The sequence below is a fragment of the Aspergillus pseudonomiae genome (assembly GCF_009193645.1).
Source record: "Aspergillus pseudonomiae strain CBS 119388 unplaced genomic scaffold BDV37scaffold_12, whole genome shotgun sequence".
NCBI lineage: Eukaryota > Fungi > Ascomycota > Eurotiomycetes > Eurotiales > Aspergillaceae > Aspergillus > Aspergillus pseudonomiae.
Window position 1 is genome coordinate 280,273 of NW_022476004.1, and position 17,062 is coordinate 297,334.

The window sequence follows — 17,062 nt, forward strand, 5'->3', positions numbered from 1 at the left end:
CCCAGAGGCTGGAACATGCTTTGCAAAAGGCTGTGAGCGAGTCGAAACAATGAGACAAACAGATGAAAAGTGATTTTGTGCTCATTGAATTTATTTGAATTTAGGAAAAATAAACTGCGGGTCCTTTTCCTCTTTGGTCGCCGTTCCCGCCGCAGTTCTCGAAAGCTTCAACTCCAACTTTTTCCATTGCGATTGACTCGCGAGAGGCAAAAGTACTATCTAGACCAATGATGGAGAGTCGGTGTGGCTACCATACGACATCCCTGACCTGCACTTAAGATGAAATTCAATCGGTGGACGCCCATTCCCCATGTTCCCTTAACAAAGGCGCTTTATAAATGCTTCCCTTTGACCGCAAAGAGGAAATCCATTCGGAAGGCAGAAATAGCAAGTGAAAAACTATGCGGTGAGTTACTACTCAAGACCAATTGTTATACCGAAGGAGACTCTAATGCGCCGGGCTTCTGAAATTAGACGATGCTCTTCAACGCCTATCACCCTTCCTCCTTCGCAACCCTGCCGTGGACATTCTCGACCTATGGCCCGGCGCTGGACTATGGTCTTCGAAGATCAATCAACTCCTCAAACCCCGCCGGCATGTCCTTATCGAACCTGATTTGAGCCTATACAAGCCATTGCTCCAGCCATTGGCAGAAACCAACCCCAGCTATGAACTACTGTCTGCAGACATCCATGCTATTGCGGATTGGCAAAGTATACTATCGAAGCATTTCCCGGAGCAGGGACCATCGAACCGTGACGACAGCGGCATTTTGCCCAGGAACGATACACTCCTTGTCTTAGCCAACCTGCCTCCAGTTGGCTCAAAAAAGGACCACTATACCCCAGCACGCTGGTGGTCGGTTTTCATGGAGGCTTGTATGCACCAGACGGGATTACATTCTTATGGAAGCGTGCGTATGATCGCATCGCTCCCCATCTCAGATGCACAACAGGTCGTTCCGCGGACCATCATCGAGCGCAAACGACCGGCATTGTGGACCGAGAACGTCGCATTGCATGCATTCGAAGTCGCGGCTCCAAGGGACCCCAGTACATGGACTTTTCTGAAGGGATGGGATTTGGCGGCGGACAATGCCTCGCGCGTTGCTCAGAGAGCCGCAGAGCAGGGGGTTACCACACCTCCCGGCAGAGAACTACCACCCATCCCCATGGCCCCAAAAAGTCCTGACCCGGGCAGATTGCCTGTGCCTTACGTGCCGCGCCCTTTTACCGACTGGCATGAGAAAGTTTGGAAGAAGATAACTACCGGCGCGCCTGGCAAGGACGGCAAAATGAATCCAGTACAACAACGGGGCTGGATCCAACTGAACAAAGAGAATCGCGACATGTATTACCGCGTGCGTCAGGCGAACGGTATTGCCGAAATTGACGAACTGACAGCCACGCTGTCACGGACGGCGGCAAACACTCGCAAGACTTCGGCGGCACTGAGGCCCATTTTGAAAAAGATCCAGGCCGCCAAGTCTCGCTTGGAGCAGGGAGTGTCGGAAGTACACTACTCAGTCAGGAATGAAGTTCCCGTCATCGTTGACAACAAGCGAGCGGCTCTGCAGACCGGAGACTTTGACGATGCAATCCTCCACTGGGACCGGCGCCCCTTTGAACCATTGCTCATCAATCCCGACGAGCTCTACCCCCGAGAGACTGAGCGAAGCATCCTTTACTTCGAGGCTGACCCGAACCCGCAAGCCGTGCAGAAACTCAACCAGCTGGATCCGCCGCAACGAGACGCCCCTCTTCGCCTCTTCGAAGCCCTCTCTCTCACCATCGGCACCCGTAGCCTTCTGACTGTCGCTGAGCTTCTGGAGCTGATCTTCCCCGGACGACCCATCAACGAGATCGTCAAGGTCATCCCCGGCCTAGCCGTCCTCGCAGCAAAGACCCCCAAGCCAGACTACGACAATCTGCCGAAGACCATGCACGGCTCCCCCGGGGCCCCCGAACCCCTCAACCCCGTCGCATGCTACCAAGAGAACCTGGACTACGACCTCAGCGACGTCCGCGTGCGGACTCTGTCGACCAGCACACTGTGGGATATCTTCGTCGAGTACCAGAGGAAGGGCGATACCAGCCTCTCCACGGTGCAACTGAGTCGACTGCTCGGCGGGACGTTGACGTCCTTCCGCACCGGCGAACTCGAACTTCGGAAGAGATACCATTAGCATGCCGGTCTCGTTTTTTGGTATCGTCCACATCCACTCTACTCACCTACTTCTCTACTCACCGTCCCCTTCGTGCGGGGGGACTTTATACCCATATCTTCGGGATGTATACTATGTTTTATGAGCTGTGTCTCTTTGTACTATACTGTAACGGTTACGATCTATAGACATATGTGCCTATATAATCACTTTTGATAGACTATCCATATACTAGAATTTTGCATCTTTCACATATTGTACTAGTTTTTACTACATATCTTTGTATTGATTTTTACTGTGCAGCTTGCGGGTTAACGTTCGAATTGATATTGTAATACATGACAAGAAGTGAAAGCATTGGACCGTATTGGAGAAACAGATTCTCTTTGATATTGAGATGGTCTAGAACGAAAAACATGCTGAACATCCACACGTCGAAACATGACAGTCAAATTGGGTATCATTTAGTAGTTTATTGTGAGAGAAGAAAGAAAATATGGGGAAAGAAGAAAAGGACAAGAATAGGAGGATAACAGTAAGATGTTGAGACCCTTTGGAAGAAAATAGAATAGAAGAAGGGTCAAAGAAGAGATAGATGAAACAGTTCCAAATGGTTCATAAATATGGTGAAATCGAACGGTATATAAGAGTAGACAAAGTAGATGGAGAATATGTTGTCGAAATGGGTTGAATCGAAAGTGGTCGGCCTTTTGGGATGAGATCTTAGGCCATGGCAGCGATTAATTCTACCCATTCATTGGGTGAAATCCGTTGAGATGGGTCCTTCGAAACGGCAGGTTTGATCACCTGTTCGACAGGTCCGTTTCGAGGGACCCGGGAACCATTAGCGCCCGACTGGGCAAAGTCAATAACCCGGTGGCCTTCACGGGCCATGGCAAGGCGCTGCATGTTGCTGGCGCCAGGATAAAGCAGCAGATCGCCTGTCGCCGCCGCGAGGAGGGTGACCGCCAGAGAAAACACATCGGATGCGGGCGTGGGACTAGTACCCGGGGACCTCAGAGATGACACAGATAACAGTTCGGGGGCGGCGAAAGGTGGTGTCAAAGCCGTTAATGACGTTCCGGTCTCTTTCTCTGCAGACAGTGAAGAGCCGGTGATGTTATGTGCGGAGAAATCGGCGAAAAGCGGTTCAAACGGGAATTCGTCGGATTCTATATCGTTGCCCGTCGGCCGTGATCTCAACAAGATGTTATGTGGTTTGATGTCCCCGTGCACTATTTGACACTGCGTGTGGAGCCAGTGTAAGCTGGTTATAAGCTTCTTGGCAAGCTCTTGCCACTGGGGCATGCCTTGCACAGGATCGAACATCGTCCGAGTGGACTTGTGCTTCTGGGCCAGGTCGGCCTTTTCTTCGATGTATGATGAAAGAGAGAGGGGCACGGCCGACAGAACTATAGAATGTGATTCGGAGATGTACCCATGGAAAGGAATGACATGGCGTTCCGAACCCGGCATACGACTAATTCGAGTCAATGCTAACGCTTCGGCATCAAGGACGGCGTGCGCATCTCGCCGGACAGGAGATTTAACCGCTACCACCCGACCTCCACTCGCAGGTGAACTGGGAGGGGTCATCAGGGGTGATTTCGAAGAGGGGCGAGACGAAGCTTTGTAGACGACACTCCAAACACCACGACCAAACTCCACCGGGCGACCTTTCGGGTCATATTGAAACTCTAGCTCATCGGAATATTGAAGAGGGCTCGAGGGACGCACATCAGCCGCAAAGAGATCCGTTGGCTTTTCTCCTTCGGATGCAAACGAGCTTGAGCGACTTGATCCGACTGTCCTCGTACCACTTGAGTAATTGTCATCGCCCTTGGTGGGGGTGACTGGAGGGGTCAGTCCCGGCACCACTGTTAGTGGTGTCACGGGTGAGGCTTTGTCATCTTGGTTTTCCGTGCGGATTGAGAGTCGTATAGGAATATGAGCAGCCATTATGAAAATATCCGGGGTGGATAGAGGTTGATCCTGGGGATCAAGCACCTTACGTAGAGGGTAAGGTGCGCGAAGAAAGTAAGTGTATGAATCAGATAGATGCAAGATCAAGTCACGTCTTGCTTTGAATTAACTCTTAATAGATGTCGACTTGAAGGTTGAGTATATATTGATAGGTGTAGATCAGTGTCTAGATCAAGAAAGGATCTAGAAATTCAGGACTGGACAGTGGTATATAAAGGCCGGTGGCAACGGTTGCGTACGGGTGATGTCCGGGCCAAAGATTGGTTCGGAGGAATGAATGAGTCAAGCACTGGTCAGAGATTACTCGCAATCGAGGTAATATATAGGGTCAGATAAAGATAACGAAATGATGGGAACGGCACACTAAGCATAAGCATAGTGGGATTAGAGATTAAAGATAAGAGGAAAAAGAAATCGACGATAGATCTAGACAGCAGGGAGGAATGACTGGTATTTAGTCTGGACCCCAACGGAATTTTTTTTTCAAGGTTCAATACAAAGAAACCAACAGAACCGGAAAAATAACAATAACAATAAAATGAAAAAAAAAAGTGGACGATCGACAGATAGCTTAAATTATTCTGGAGGAACCGTGGATGAAACAGGGCCTCAACTACGACTGTTGTAGGTTACAGTGACATACAGTGCGCTGATCATTTCCTCCCTGCTCTCCCCACATGGTTCTTCATTGTTGCTTCTTGACAGCGCGAACAGATTCAGACGTCGTGCGATCCTTTCGACTGCACGTCGGAAAACTACTCATCCTTGGGACAATGGCACCACTCCTCGGGGATCTCAATCTCATGATAGTCGAGGATTCCCAGATCGTGGTCATCCCTTTCACGCGGTCTCTCCTGTGCGTCTCCTTTCATCTGTGAATTGTATGCCATACATAGTGTAACGGCCCCCGAGCGTGGCACCAAACTCTTCCGGGAAGTCCTGCAGCTTCCATCACGGACACTATGCCCAACTGAGCCTTAGTCTCCTGCACGAACTGTTCGGCTGCCTGGATTAAGGAAACCGGTGGATATCATCCTATCGCATCGCTTGCATTTCATCTCCGCCCTTAATTAATATTGACGCCGTTCCGTCGGCGAACTGAACGTCACAATTTCTACGTGCTCTTCGGAGAAGGCCCGGGTGTTTTGATGTGTAAACTAGAAAAATTCGATTGAATGGCCGAGTCAGCAGGGCGAAACGGACGAAGACCCCGATTACGCGGCATGCAGTCAGGTGACCCATCAGGAATGAACGCCCCTCTTCTCTCTCGTCCCATGCTCCTCTTTTTTTTTTATTTGATCTTATCTTGAAAATTGATGCACACCCTGGCCCATACATGCCGGGATTTCCCTGGCTTCATGTGGTGCGCGCGAATAATGCCAGGACCAATGCAGCGCCTTCCTTGTTGTCTGCAGAGTATTACTAGAGTATCCATGCAAACATTCCTTCGGTTCCGGTTTGGTCCTGTTCTTGGACAACAATCTACCGAAACGGAAGTTCTGACGCCGGAAGAATAGCCATTGTTCTCGTGGAGTGACGGAAACGCTGTGGGTGGGAGAAGTTGTATGAAACGGTAACACCGGTGCAGGTGTTCTGAACCAATCTCCACCCCCACGTGGGTCCTCATCTGCCAGGGAAATTGCACTCTCAATAGTCCGCCCCACTCGTCCATCTTGGGATTTTCCTTTCCAGCAGCAAGTATCCCGAGTACAAACTTACCGGAACTGCAGGAATTCATTTGAAGACAATGTAAGGGAGCACAGGATTGGCCCAATCTAGCAGAGGCCATTGCTCTATCTACCACGGACTACAACTACTACTACGAGTTAGTAGACGCGGGGTATCAACTTATGTTCTGTAGTGAGCTGGAGCCTGGGGTTGTCAAGCATGATATGACGTAACCGACATCCTCTCCAGTCATTGAATAGCCTCATGCGTCATGCTTGGGGACCGTCTTTTCCTGAATGGTCTTGTGCTTGGCTCTAATGAGGTTTTACTAATACGCAATCATGGAATACATCTTATTAGGCAATATTATATCTCTGTACGTTACCGATACACTCATCTCGTTTTCTAAATCATCCGTTGTCAGTTGATTATTTCCCATGTGAATTTTCATTTTGTATACTTGACTTACCTTTTTCTGTATACTTGACAACCCCACAATTGTTTTCTCCTATGCCTCTTTGGGATGGTGCCCGACAAAGTCCCGGAGGTTTGTATAGCAATCTAAATATTCAATATATCGCCAGATAGTACCGGCTCTCACCTTAACATTGAGTGCAACTCCAGTCAACATGTATCGACTTCAACTAGAGCGACGATCGACCCTGTCAGTAACGATTGGAATAATCTCATAATCTCATAATCTCACAAACGCGCTCGACTTCCTTTTCGACCTACCACCAAAGGCAATAGCGGCGACTCAATCTGGAAACAGTTGCACCTACGGGCAAAGCGTAAAGAATACAGAAATCGAACTCTTCCTATTTATTGTGAATTGTCTGAAAGCACTGTCTCAGACATACATTCCGCAACAGGAAGTACGTCTATCCTGAGTCCATGAGCCAAAGCACCAAATCTGCCCTTCGATGCCGCAAGACCACTTCGTCCCTGTTTGAGCCAGAGTATCATTCGTTGCATGGGCAACCTGCATCTGGCTTGGAAAGGTAGTATGTATACATGCAGGGCGCAGCAAGGCGGTTGGTATCTCCTTTGCTGTCATACTTCTTCACAGTCACGCTTTTTATACTTATCTATAATAGGTTTTTAGCGTTGGTACCAAGAACCAATACAATAAGCCTGTACAGATGGTCAATTATATTTAGAAAAGAAGAATAAATCTTCAGACATCGACTAAACCGGGGTATTACGAGCGGAATAATGGTGCTCTTTCTTCCATTCGCCCTGGATAGTTCTCGAATTCACGGAACACGGCAAAGATATCGCTAATACAAATAACCAGGTATCAAGAAACAATCACAACCTAATTGTCCGTTTTCTGTCCTTCAACATACTGTTTCAGATCCTGTACCCACGTCTCAAAGTTCTTTTTCAACTGTGCCCCAAACATCCACCGAACCACATACACAAGATACCCAACCTGCGCCTCCCAATTCCGCACCTCGGTGACACGCTTCGTCTGCCCGCCTTCTTCCTGGACATCATACTCCTCGAGCTCATGAACCCTCTCCGCCGTCAAAAGGAACGCCGGCATGCTCCCCTTGGCCGTTAGATCCGCAACCCAGACAATGCGGCCAGGCTTAGGGGGGTTGGCACTTGGGGGCTCAAACTCAGCCACGACGAGGCCCACATCTTGCTCGCTGGCCGACGATGGATCCATATGGACATGGAAGGTCATTTTTGTTCCCATCTGGAGCTTCGGGGAAAGACCATCAGTAGATTGAGAGTCGGAGCCCGGCTGTTCGCGAATGGTGACTCGTGGAACAAATGTATTCCACGAGGGCCAGGTGGAGGTATCAGTTAGGACATCCCAGACATCTTGGCAGGGGGCGGCGATCGTCGTGGCGCTCTCGATATGCAGCACTGCGTCTGAGGCGGAGATGCTTGGGGTTGATTTGGACGCTAGTGTCGCGGCAGATGAGGGTGGGGCGGATGTCATTTTTTAAGGAATGATTTTGTTGGTGTGTATAGTAGAAGTTGTTATAGGAGCTACCATGAATGTTTGTTTGTGGTGTCATTTGAAGGGAAATAACTGGTTGTGATAAGCTTTGACTCCGCCGGCGTACGCCGGCAAGATAGCCGAGCGCCAGTGACCTCATCTGACATCCGCGCTAGTCGCCGAGTGCTCTTTTTATGGTAGCTGTTTGCAATGCTACTATCTAGTATTAGAATATAAACTAGATGAACAATCTTATCCTAACAACATGCTGAACTTCTCGCAACTTGTCTTTCGGCATTGATCATATAAACGCTAATTCGGATCTTGGCGGTCATTGACGACCACTTCGGCTGTCTCCGCTTTCTTAAAGCACTCAGGCCAGAGCCATGGAAGGAATAGAGGTTTTCCCTGAATATGTCTAAAACGGTTTCTGTGCCACGAACCGAAGTCGAATGTAATTGACTGTGAAGGAGCCATCGTGTTGATGCCTTCCAACACCCTCGAGGACGTCAACAGCATGTTTGACAGCTGCATTGCGAGCCTCTACGGTTGGTAAAACCTGAAGGAAAGGCTCACAAAAAAGGCGGATCCTAGAACTTGATTAGCGACTAGTTTCATCAGACACGAAATCACTCGAGTATATACCATCCTTCAATTCCGCCCTCATTGTGATCTGTCAGCTTCGTCTGTCTGAGCTCTGCCTCGCCCTTAACCCACTGGAAGCCTTCCCCTTCCAGGAGCTGTTTCATAGCTTCTTGGGAAGGGAACCACCACGGCGAAGCTGCTCGGGCTTCTTCAACCGGAATTCCTTGAATGACCAGAGCACTGACGATTGCCGCATGCACCTCGGCCACGTTTCCGAGCGCGCCCGATTCACTCACAAAGAATCCCCCTGGCTTGAGCGCATTGAAGCAGCCCTTGATCGCATTCGACCGGGTTTCGGGGTCGCGTAAGATCCAATGTAAGGCAGCGTTGGAGAAGACTTTGTCAAACTTTCCATCTGTGAGGTCTGACACTTGATCCAAGTGTCGGCAGTCCACGACGCGGGATTCAATGTCGGGACATGATCTCTGGAAGTGCTCTATCATATTTGACGAGGCGTCGACACCAACGATCCGTTTAACATGGGAGGCTAGTTTGGCTGTTAGGACGCCTTCCCCGCAGCCGACATCGAGCACTTCATCTGTTGTGCATTAGCAATGCAAAATTAGACACGCTCTCTATTTTCAGGCGAAGGAACTTGCCAGTAGGCTTAGGATCGAGCCAGGAAACAATCTTCTCTGTCAAGACTGCAACGAATGGAGCCACTTTTTCGCCGTAAACATCGGCCGACCACATGTCGGCTTTCTGCTCTTGTCCACTCATTTTGGGCTTTCCTCGAAATTGAAGATCAATAAGTGATGATACTCTAATTATGACTCCGAGTACCATAGCCTTTTATAAGTAAATCATCAGGGTGATATCACAATAGAGACCAGGACCGACATCGGAGGGTGTAAGCATTGATAGATCTACAGGGTAGCGGGCGGGATGTTCCCCGCTGGTCGGCCGCTGCTAACCGCAGTCATACTGGTTGCAGAGTATTGTCCAGCTAGAATGCGTCACTGTGCGACCGAGTGAGATTACAGATAGAGGATATTACCGACACCCCGTCGTATTAAAGGGACAGTCGGCGGCGGCGTGGTGACTGCTGTGATGATCTCGGTGAACATAGGATCCTAACCATGGTTGTTTTCCTACCGACTTCAAAGAGATCGCACGATGCGGTGTCTATTGACAACTTGGCCCAGAGGCAGAAAAGAAAAGTTTGCTCATTTAATCTGAGCAGCAGGATGATTCCACAGCTCTGAGACGTCATACTCAGGAAGCGCATCAAAATCGTACTCCAGACGGCCTCTGGCTATAATTACTACTTCCTTCTTGGCTTGCTCCTCCGAGTTGCGAATTCCACCTTGTTCTGTTCCCAGGTGATAGTTTCGATCTTCACGCCACTGTTGCTGCCACCGTCTCTTGGATTCACAACAAGTACATAGAATTCCTTGCCCGTCCCGCTTCGAGCAAAGTGGATGGAGATAGTACCGCTCCGGCTCTGCTCCGTGACCAAGACGCGCCATTTATCATCCTGATCCTGAGGTTCGAAGCCGGCTTTGAGCTTCTCAAAAGTTGGCGTCGCTGATACTCAGACCCCACGGTGCTGTGACAGGCTCCTGCATATCGTATATATGATCTGTGATTGGCTTTGCACATGAGCATGGAAACGCCCGGTGTTGAACTTGACACGTACCCGTGAGTGCAGTAGGAATAGGTTCTACTAGAAATGATCACAATTGTAGTTTACAAAAGTACAGATCTACCATACTAAATCCCCCTTCCGCAGATCAACGTCGTCTGTGACAACATCTGGGATGTAAATAGGCATCGAAGTTCCTGCAGGGTGAAGCTGTCGTAATTTTGGCGGCCTAATCTTGTACATACAATGGCGTAGAGTGCCGCTCGCAGCGGACACTAACCATAAATATCTAATAACTAAATCTCAATAGCCTATCATTCCGCGGAATGCACTTTCATGCTCCTGCAGGAAGCACGAGGACGGAGTGAAGACTCTCCCCGATATCGGGCCAGGTGCTAGCCCTAACTAACCTTCGATTTTTTCTTCATAGTGCATCTTATGTTGGTAAATATGCTGTCTAGGGACTCTTTCTCGTTCTTGGATTACCAACTCAAGAGGTGGCATGAATTTCCTCTTGCTAAATAAGATCTTTGGATTCTTCATAGTATATGGATGCTCTCAGCTGGTAAGATGGTTCGGTTGCTGAGCGGATTGCAGTTCGACCCGGTACTTTCGTGTCGTTTGTTGTTTGGAATTGGCTTTGTATAGCAATATGAATCACCTACATGAGCTTCATACTATCTGGCAGCATATGCTGCATCGGACATCAACACTTGCAGAATATTCCTCGATTCCTGTGATTGTGTAATACTTCGCGGTTCTTGCTGGGTCAAGGAGAGACCACTTGCCGAACCATGATTGATTGACCATTAATCAGAGTCCAGTGAATTACTTATACAGTTTCACTTGGAAAGATATATAGAAAGGAACTACGTACTGACTAGGTGATAACCCCGTCAAAATCACCTTTCTTAATAGATCGGGTGGCATCTTGAATTAAGAAACATGCGTTGTATAATTAACTATAATGGTTCAGCCCAGAAGACTCAGGCCCTGACCTCGTGTGATGAAAAGTAAATTCTTCTAGCCAGAGCCCGGCGACTCTTCAAAACTCAGCTGGGTCTGAATTGAGTTTTTGCTTCTACAGCTGCATATACCTATCATGACGTGCGAGATTGGAGCAACCACCACCCATTTAACCAGTGGGATTAAAGAGCTGCTGTTGAAGGTAAATATGTATATTCCTTTTAGCCAGAGACCAAACAGTCACTTCGGGATCTTTATGAATCATTCCGAATCAATTACTAAATATTTTGCAACTCATATCATATGTACGCTTGGCAGGGTTGCTCAAGAGAACAGAGCCGACGCCCTGGCATAGCTCAAAAGCCCCAAAACCAAATAACGCAGTGAGCAATGTACGAGCATAGGTCAGACCGTCCGGGGTTGTAGAGGTTTTCTGGGGTCAAGGCAGGTCCGCAGCCAAGATTAATAGCCATTTAGTCGACGGCATAATTTCTCCACCAATTCGAGGCCAAGCTGTGGAGACGGAAGCACGGCTAGGACATGGCTTCTTAGCAATTCAACGCCAATTTCTCCGAGCAGTGGGTCTATGGAACTGCTATTTGGGGTCATATCGTAACAAGTAAAGACAATCCAATGCTTCGCACAGCGGTTTACCCCATTCGAGTGAGGATATAAAGACCAACGGCCCGGCAGGATGGGCATATAGTCTTCCTCTAATATCTTTGTCAGTGATTATTGTCCCTCTAAACGGCATACACTATGCTAATTCCCAAGACAGCCTTTCTGGCTTTCCTCCTTTCTTCTGTGCCCCTGGCGCACGGCGCAGGAGGAAATAGTTCTTCACCCGACACCCGAGGCCGTCGTTGTGTGGTACGCTCTTCCAATGGCACTGCAGACGACTCCCCCGAAGTGTCTAGAGTATTCGCGCAATGCGCGACCAATTCAGTCATTGTCTTCCAGGAAGGCGTTGACTATAACATTTTCCAGCCGATCAAGGCCACAAACCTGAGCAACGTGGAGATACAGATGCATGGAAACCTGCATCTTCCGCAAAACATCTCGGCCGTACGGGACATTGTTAATGCAGGCACCACTACTTGGTTTACTTTGGAAGGACCCCGTGTGGACTGGACTGGGCCCGAAAATGTGAACAATGGTTGGATTAAATCATACGGCCAGGCCTGGTGGGACGCAAACCCTGCCAATGGCACTGGAATCTCCGGCCGGCCTCATCTCATGAGCTACAAAACCAGCCAGGCGTCGATAAAATACTTCAGATCTGGCAAGCCGATTGCTTGGAACATGAAGCTCCATGGCGAAGATATCACCGTCAGCCATGCCATTGTGGACGCTTCATCCACTGGCAGCTTCCCATTCAACACCGATGCGTTTGACGTGAAGGGTACCAACATCCGCATATCTGACAGCGTTATGTATAATGGCGACGATGCGATCGCAGTCGGATCCGATTCACACAACATTGTATTCGAGAGAAATACGATTGGCTACCAATCCCATGGTATGAGCATCGGATCACTAGGAAAGGATCCCTCGGACATTGTCAACATCACCAACCTCAGATTCGAGGACGTGACCGTGATCGACGCTCTGTACGCTGCTCGCTTCAAGTCCTGGACGGGTGGCCAGGGGCTCGTCAAGAATGTGACTTGGAAAAACATCCGTGTATACAACGTATCGTTCCCGATCTTTGTGACCCAGAGTTACTACGATCAAAGCGTCTCGCGAGATGGTGCTGATGCCGAGTCCTCGGTGATGATGGAGGACTTTACCTGGGAAGATTTTTCCGGCTCAATTAACTCGTATCAACCCGGTGATGGATCATGCGCAAGCGATCCTTGCTGGTATAACGCCGGACTTCCGAACTTGAAGCACACGGAGGCAGTCATCATAGAGTGCAACACGGACAAGTCCTGTAAGAACTTTGTTACAAAGAACATCCAGCTCTATCCACAGGCTCTGGAACCAGCGAGCGTCATCTGCATGAAGGCTACGGCAGAGCTGAATCCAAACCTGGGGTTCAGCTGCAGCAATGGGACATTTACTTCGGCATAACCTCTCGATATTCATAGTCATTGAGAATTCATGTATATAGATAAATATACTTTCTACAGCTGTCAATCGGTCGCCAGTACGCACTGTGGCCGTGGCTTGAGTTGTGCTTTCCCAGAAAGTTGGATGCAGCCCGCGACTTCCCTCCATGACATACATGTAGCCAGTACTTAATATCCTCTCGAATCTCAGATTCTCACAATTCAACCATCTCTTTCTTATCGTCATCTGTCATTTACTTTTCTAACAGTCGCTACTACCACAACCGTTCGTTGTTCTTATCTTACTCTCAGCCATATTACTTACTTCATGCTACAGCCGTATCCCAGGTTCTATATCATTAGACCTCAAGGTTCATTTGTGCCCTTGATCCCAGTCGACGAGCTACCGACGTGGATTCAAGTTGGAAACTGGGACTGGAACGATACGTCATTGTTCACTGCCATGGCCCCTGCTAGTTTCAGCTCTATCCCACGCGTCGGCGAATACGACGTCGTCTGCCACCACTGCAACGCCAGTCTCGATGGTCTTCATCGAAGCGTCTCGGAGCAGAGTGGAAAGACAGGAAACAGCGCTCAGTACCCTCCCTTACCACTTACGAAACTAAACCAGACCTACGCCGGTGCATTTCTCTCACAGTCATCACAGGAGGCGCTTTCTCCTCTGGCCTCAAGCTATCTAATGTCCTTGAAACAGCCGCTCTTTTACACACCTGGATACCCTGCAGGTTTCACAGAACCCCCTTATTATGCGAATCTGCAGAGCCCTTTTGTTGGAATGTGTTTCATTAAAGGCTGCTACAAAAGGGGTCGAGACCAGGCCAAGGAGTCGATAGCTTTGAGAAGAATACGTAAACAACAGGGCCAGACTGGCGAAAACCTACTCGCTGATGAGTTTCCTGAGGATCCTCAGAATCCTCCAGCTCCTCCCAATTTGCCAAGTGCTTCAACTTCTCAAAACCCTGGGGCTGGTCCGAGTGGTGAGAGTCAACCCCAGAATAATCCTGCGTATGACCCCGACGAGATCACAGAGATTCCCGACGATGTAGGCAATGTATCTAGTGCACAGCTGTTGGATGATGAGATCCAGGAAACGGGAGGAAGTCTTACACCAGCATCCCCGGCGGAGTCCAGGACTAACAAGTTCAAGCGATGGAGATCCAAGCGACAGGAATCCAAGAAACAGGAGTCTAAGCAACAGGAGTCCAAGCAACAGGAGCCCCCTCGTCTGGGTAAACAGGCAGTACAACGAACTCCTGTACAGGCTTCCTCATCGAAGTCTAAGCCACAGGAGCCCAATCAGCCTGTTAGTAAGGAAACTCAACCAGTTCCTATACCACAAAAGTCCCCGTTGAGGTCAGCGCCACAGGAGCCCAATCATCCGGGCAGACAGGAAGTGCAACGAGCTCCTGTACCAGGGGTTCCAGTCAGTTCTAAGCCACAGAATCCCGCTAGAGAGGAACCGCAAGTTTCTATACCACCAAAGTCCCCGTTGAGGTCCACACCACAGGAGCACGACCATCCTGCTCAGCAGGGAACACAGCCAATTCCTATACCAGGGGCCTCATCGAGGTCCAAGCTACATGAATCCAATCCCCATCCTAGGCATAAGACGGACTCGCCCCCAAACAAACACGAGGAGCTCCCGACGTTTCCCGTCGACCAGTCGCTCATTTTTCCACACTCACCCTCCGACACTAGTCTGGATAGTAGATTGAGAGTAGGTACTCAATCTGCTCGATACGAGGATATGGACCTGTATGACATCTCACGCCGCTCATGTAAGGCTTCACCTCAATCCATAAATTCGCCGTTGCCACAAGCATCTCCAAAAAGACGTTTGAAGGCGAGGGGGTTCAAGCCATTTTCAATGTTCTGACGTAGGGAAAATCTACACAGGTTGTGTTGGAATTACGGAGAATGCATGACTATAAGATTGAATGTGTGTACTCTTTATGATTTGCTTATTACTATCCCTAGCTACCACCAGTACTAGCTTTTGTTGTCCAGATTGCTCTTGATCACCATACTTTGTTAATTTAGGTAAATCCTAAATGTTGCTCATTGCTCAATGTTGAATAGTGCATCTGGCTAGAGTACAAGTCACAGCCTTCACGGTTGCCAGAGCCTCTGTAAGCCACTGCGCGTCTATTAGACATAGTCCATACTTAGTATATTCCGGTGTGCAACCAAGCAGACACCGTTGCACGAGTCTACGAACTGGTGTCGTTAACCATAGTATACGTAAGACACAAGGATGGTAAATCCAAGAAACCAAATGCAGACCACCAAACCAACAAAAGAAAAGGGTATCTTTATCTCTCTATTCTATCCCCAAGCAAAACCTCCCCAAAATCAACCCCGACCAACCGAAAAGCTCCTCCCAGAAGGCCTCAACCCCCGCTGCGAGTGCGTCTCCTCCGCATTATCCGCCGAATTCAAATCCCAATGAACCTCACTCACGACCTGAATGCCATCCACCTCCGGATGCCGATGCATACTCGGCTCCCTACCCTCATGATTCGTCGAACAATTCCCCGTCACACTCGCCGAGTAACTATGATTTTGGCACCGGAACGGATTCGGCACGTACAGCCCGTCACACGCCGGTTTCTCTGATTGGCTGCGGTCCTGCGAGAGGAAGATGCGCGGGCAGATGTGGACGATGATGGGGCGGAGGGTGGGCAGACTGGCGCAGATGATGGCGACGCTGGATTCAATGAAGGACCAGTTTGCAGCGGCGGCGTTGTATTCTAGGATTTTGTTAGCTGAGGTGTTTTGGCTTTACATGGGGGGTGGGAGTTGTGAGGATATGTATGTTTGTATGTATGTATGTACTTACTTGTCCTGTCTGTGCTTTGGATCATTTTGACGAGGGCTGCTAGGCGAACTATACTTACTGCGCAGCCACTGAAATCAGATACCGTTAGTTTGCTATTGCTTATATTGGAAATTGAGGTTGAGGTTGGAAAAAGGGGGGGTAGACGAACAAAGTCCCCAACGCAAACACCAAAATCAATGCGATCTTCTGCTTCCGGGGTAACTGCAGCTTGGCCAGCAGCGGCATGGGCAAGATGACGATAGTCATGTCGGTGATTATCTGGAGGGCGGCGTTAAGACTCCAGAGGACTTCCTTGGGGATACAGTTGTGGGGGCTGGAGAGGTCCCAGGCGCCGCGGACGGGGATGCACATGAAGAAGGAGGCGAAGACCATCCACAGGCCGGTGATGATGACGAAGATTAGGACGATGACCAGGACGATGCGGTAAGTTCTCAGCGGGAAGAGGCGCAGATATAGCAGGACCATTGAGGTCTTGGTTAGGTTGAGGCTCAGGTTGTATAATGGGATGCTGGCCCATAAGGCCTGGATTATGTTAGATATGTGTGGTGATTATGGTGGGTATGGGAGTTATGGGGTATGTGTGTATGTGTGTACCTTGAGTTGACTCTCTACCGTCTCCAGGCTGAGTGTTTCCATGCTTTGTCCCAGGCCATGGCGCACCTCTGAGGATCGATGTTAGGGGCGTTCGGGAAAGAAAGTATAGTGACTGGTGGTTGGGTACCTATCATGACACAGACGAATAGACCGATCTCTGCGAGCTGCAATGGCTTTCATTAGCTCCATAGAACGTCTGTATTTATCGATTGGCACATACCAGGGCGAACCCGATCACCAGATCATCCCAGCCTGCAGTGCGGACAAACCAGAGTCGAGTGTATAGGCGTACAATGACGATCACTATCGATATCGCCAGAAAGGTCACGGTGACCGGTACCACGTACATCCTGCGACTTGGTGGTGGTTACCATAGAGTAGCTACATGGTTTAACCCCCGGTAGAATATCTTTCGAACGTCTTGTGTCCTGGCATGGCTGAGGGGTTTCAACGCAGGCACAGAAACTTTTCCAAGCATTTGTGGCCAATTGTTCAGCCATTGACGAAAGCAATGCAGATTCAGGATCAATTGCGTCAAGAGTCCCCCGGATTCCTTAGCCCGATTACCCCATTGGGCAATCCGGCAGTTGC

The 17,062-nt window shown here is 49.3% G+C and overlaps 7 protein-coding genes across 7 annotated transcripts; 3 read left to right on the forward strand and 4 right to left on the reverse strand.

Moving 5' to 3' along the window:
- The first annotated feature begins 97 nt into the window (after nt 1-97).
- BDV37DRAFT_241296 (uncharacterized protein) lies at nt 98-2,332 on the forward strand. The gene is made up of 2 exons (XM_032081168.1): nt 98-406; nt 475-2,332. Exons 1-2 carry the CDS (start codon nt 280-282, stop codon nt 2,184-2,186), a joined length of 1,839 nt encoding a protein of 612 aa, XP_031944564.1. The 5' UTR covers nt 98-279; the 3' UTR covers nt 2,187-2,332.
- Nucleotides 2,333-2,793: 461 nt separating this feature from the next.
- Nucleotides 2,794-4,818, reverse strand: BDV37DRAFT_29446 (protein kinase domain-containing protein). The gene is made up of 2 exons (XM_032089634.1): nt 4,388-4,818; nt 2,794-4,314 (listed from the first exon to the last, which is right to left on the reverse strand). The coding sequence occupies exon 2, from the start codon at nt 4,122-4,124 to the stop codon at nt 2,889-2,891; it is 1,236 nt and encodes a 411-aa protein (XP_031944565.1). The 5' UTR covers nt 4,125-4,314; nt 4,388-4,818; the 3' UTR covers nt 2,794-2,888.
- Nucleotides 4,819-7,134: 2,316 nt separating this feature from the next.
- BDV37DRAFT_280158 (SRPBCC domain-containing protein) lies at nt 7,135-7,770 on the reverse strand (the record flags this gene model as incomplete). The annotated part of the gene is made up of 1 exon (XM_032086499.1): nt 7,135-7,770. The coding sequence occupies one exon, from the start codon at nt 7,768-7,770 to the stop codon at nt 7,135-7,137; it is 636 nt and encodes a 211-aa protein (XP_031944566.1).
- Nucleotides 7,771-8,009: 239 nt separating this feature from the next.
- BDV37DRAFT_29475 (class I SAM-dependent methyltransferase) lies at nt 8,010-9,260 on the reverse strand. Its single transcript, XM_032089703.1, has 3 exons — nt 9,015-9,260; nt 8,416-8,953; nt 8,010-8,360 (listed from the first exon to the last, which is right to left on the reverse strand). Exons 1-3 carry the CDS (start codon nt 9,199-9,201, stop codon nt 8,189-8,191), a joined length of 897 nt encoding a protein of 298 aa, XP_031944567.1. The 5' UTR covers nt 9,202-9,260; the 3' UTR covers nt 8,010-8,188.
- Nucleotides 9,261-11,725: 2,465 nt separating this feature from the next.
- pgxC (putative extracellular exo-polygalacturonase) lies at nt 11,726-13,039 on the forward strand (the record flags this gene model as incomplete). The annotated part of the gene is made up of 1 exon (XM_032086500.1): nt 11,726-13,039. The coding sequence occupies one exon, from the start codon at nt 11,726-11,728 to the stop codon at nt 13,037-13,039; it is 1,314 nt and encodes a 437-aa protein (XP_031944568.1).
- Nucleotides 13,040-13,345: 306 nt separating this feature from the next.
- Nucleotides 13,346-14,919, forward strand: BDV37DRAFT_280161 (uncharacterized protein; the record flags this gene model as incomplete). Its single annotated transcript, XM_032086501.1, has 2 exons — nt 13,346-14,759; nt 14,822-14,919. 2 exons carry the CDS (start codon nt 13,346-13,348, stop codon nt 14,917-14,919), a joined length of 1,512 nt encoding a protein of 503 aa, XP_031944569.1.
- A 453-nt stretch (nt 14,920-15,372) lies between these two features.
- On the reverse strand, nt 15,373-16,998 carry BDV37DRAFT_29560 (uncharacterized protein). Its single transcript, XM_032089929.1, has 6 exons — nt 16,692-16,998; nt 16,599-16,635; nt 16,472-16,539; nt 16,026-16,399; nt 15,878-15,945; nt 15,373-15,788 (listed from the first exon to the last, which is right to left on the reverse strand). The coding sequence occupies exons 1-6, from the start codon at nt 16,818-16,820 to the stop codon at nt 15,391-15,393; spliced, it is 1,074 nt and encodes a 357-aa protein (XP_031944570.1). The 5' UTR covers nt 16,821-16,998; the 3' UTR covers nt 15,373-15,390.
- Nucleotides 16,999-17,062: the final 64 nt, after the last annotated feature.

Coding starts and splice junctions, on each gene's coding strand:
- BDV37DRAFT_241296 (XM_032081168.1), top strand. CDS start 280: ATGAAATTCAATCGGTGGACGCCCATTCCCCATGTTCCCTTAACAAAG. Junction 407..474: donor AGCAAGTGAAAAACTATGCG/GTGAGTTACTAC, acceptor TTCTGAAATTAG/ACGATGCTCTTCAACGCCTA.
- BDV37DRAFT_29446 (XM_032089634.1), bottom strand. CDS start 4,124: ATGGCTGCTCATATTCCTATACGACTCTCAATCCGCACGGAAAACCAA.
- BDV37DRAFT_29475 (XM_032089703.1), bottom strand. CDS start 9,201: ATGGTACTCGGAGTCATAATTAGAGTATCATCACTTATTGATCTTCAA. Junction 8,954..9,014: donor GCTCGATCCTAAGCCTACTG/GCAAGTTCCTTC, acceptor AATGCACAACAG/ATGAAGTGCTCGATGTCGGC. Junction 8,361..8,415: donor GAGGGCGGAATTGAAGGATG/GTATATACTCGA, acceptor ATCAAGTTCTAG/GATCCGCCTTTTTTGTGAGC.
- BDV37DRAFT_29560 (XM_032089929.1), bottom strand. CDS start 16,820: ATGTACGTGGTACCGGTCACCGTGACCTTTCTGGCGATATCGATAGTG. Junction 16,636..16,691: donor TGGTGATCGGGTTCGCCCTG/GTATGTGCCAAT, acceptor AAGCCATTGCAG/CTCGCAGAGATCGGTCTATT. Junction 16,540..16,598: donor ATTCGTCTGTGTCATGATAG/GTACCCAACCAC, acceptor ATCGATCCTCAG/AGGTGCGCCATGGCCTGGGA.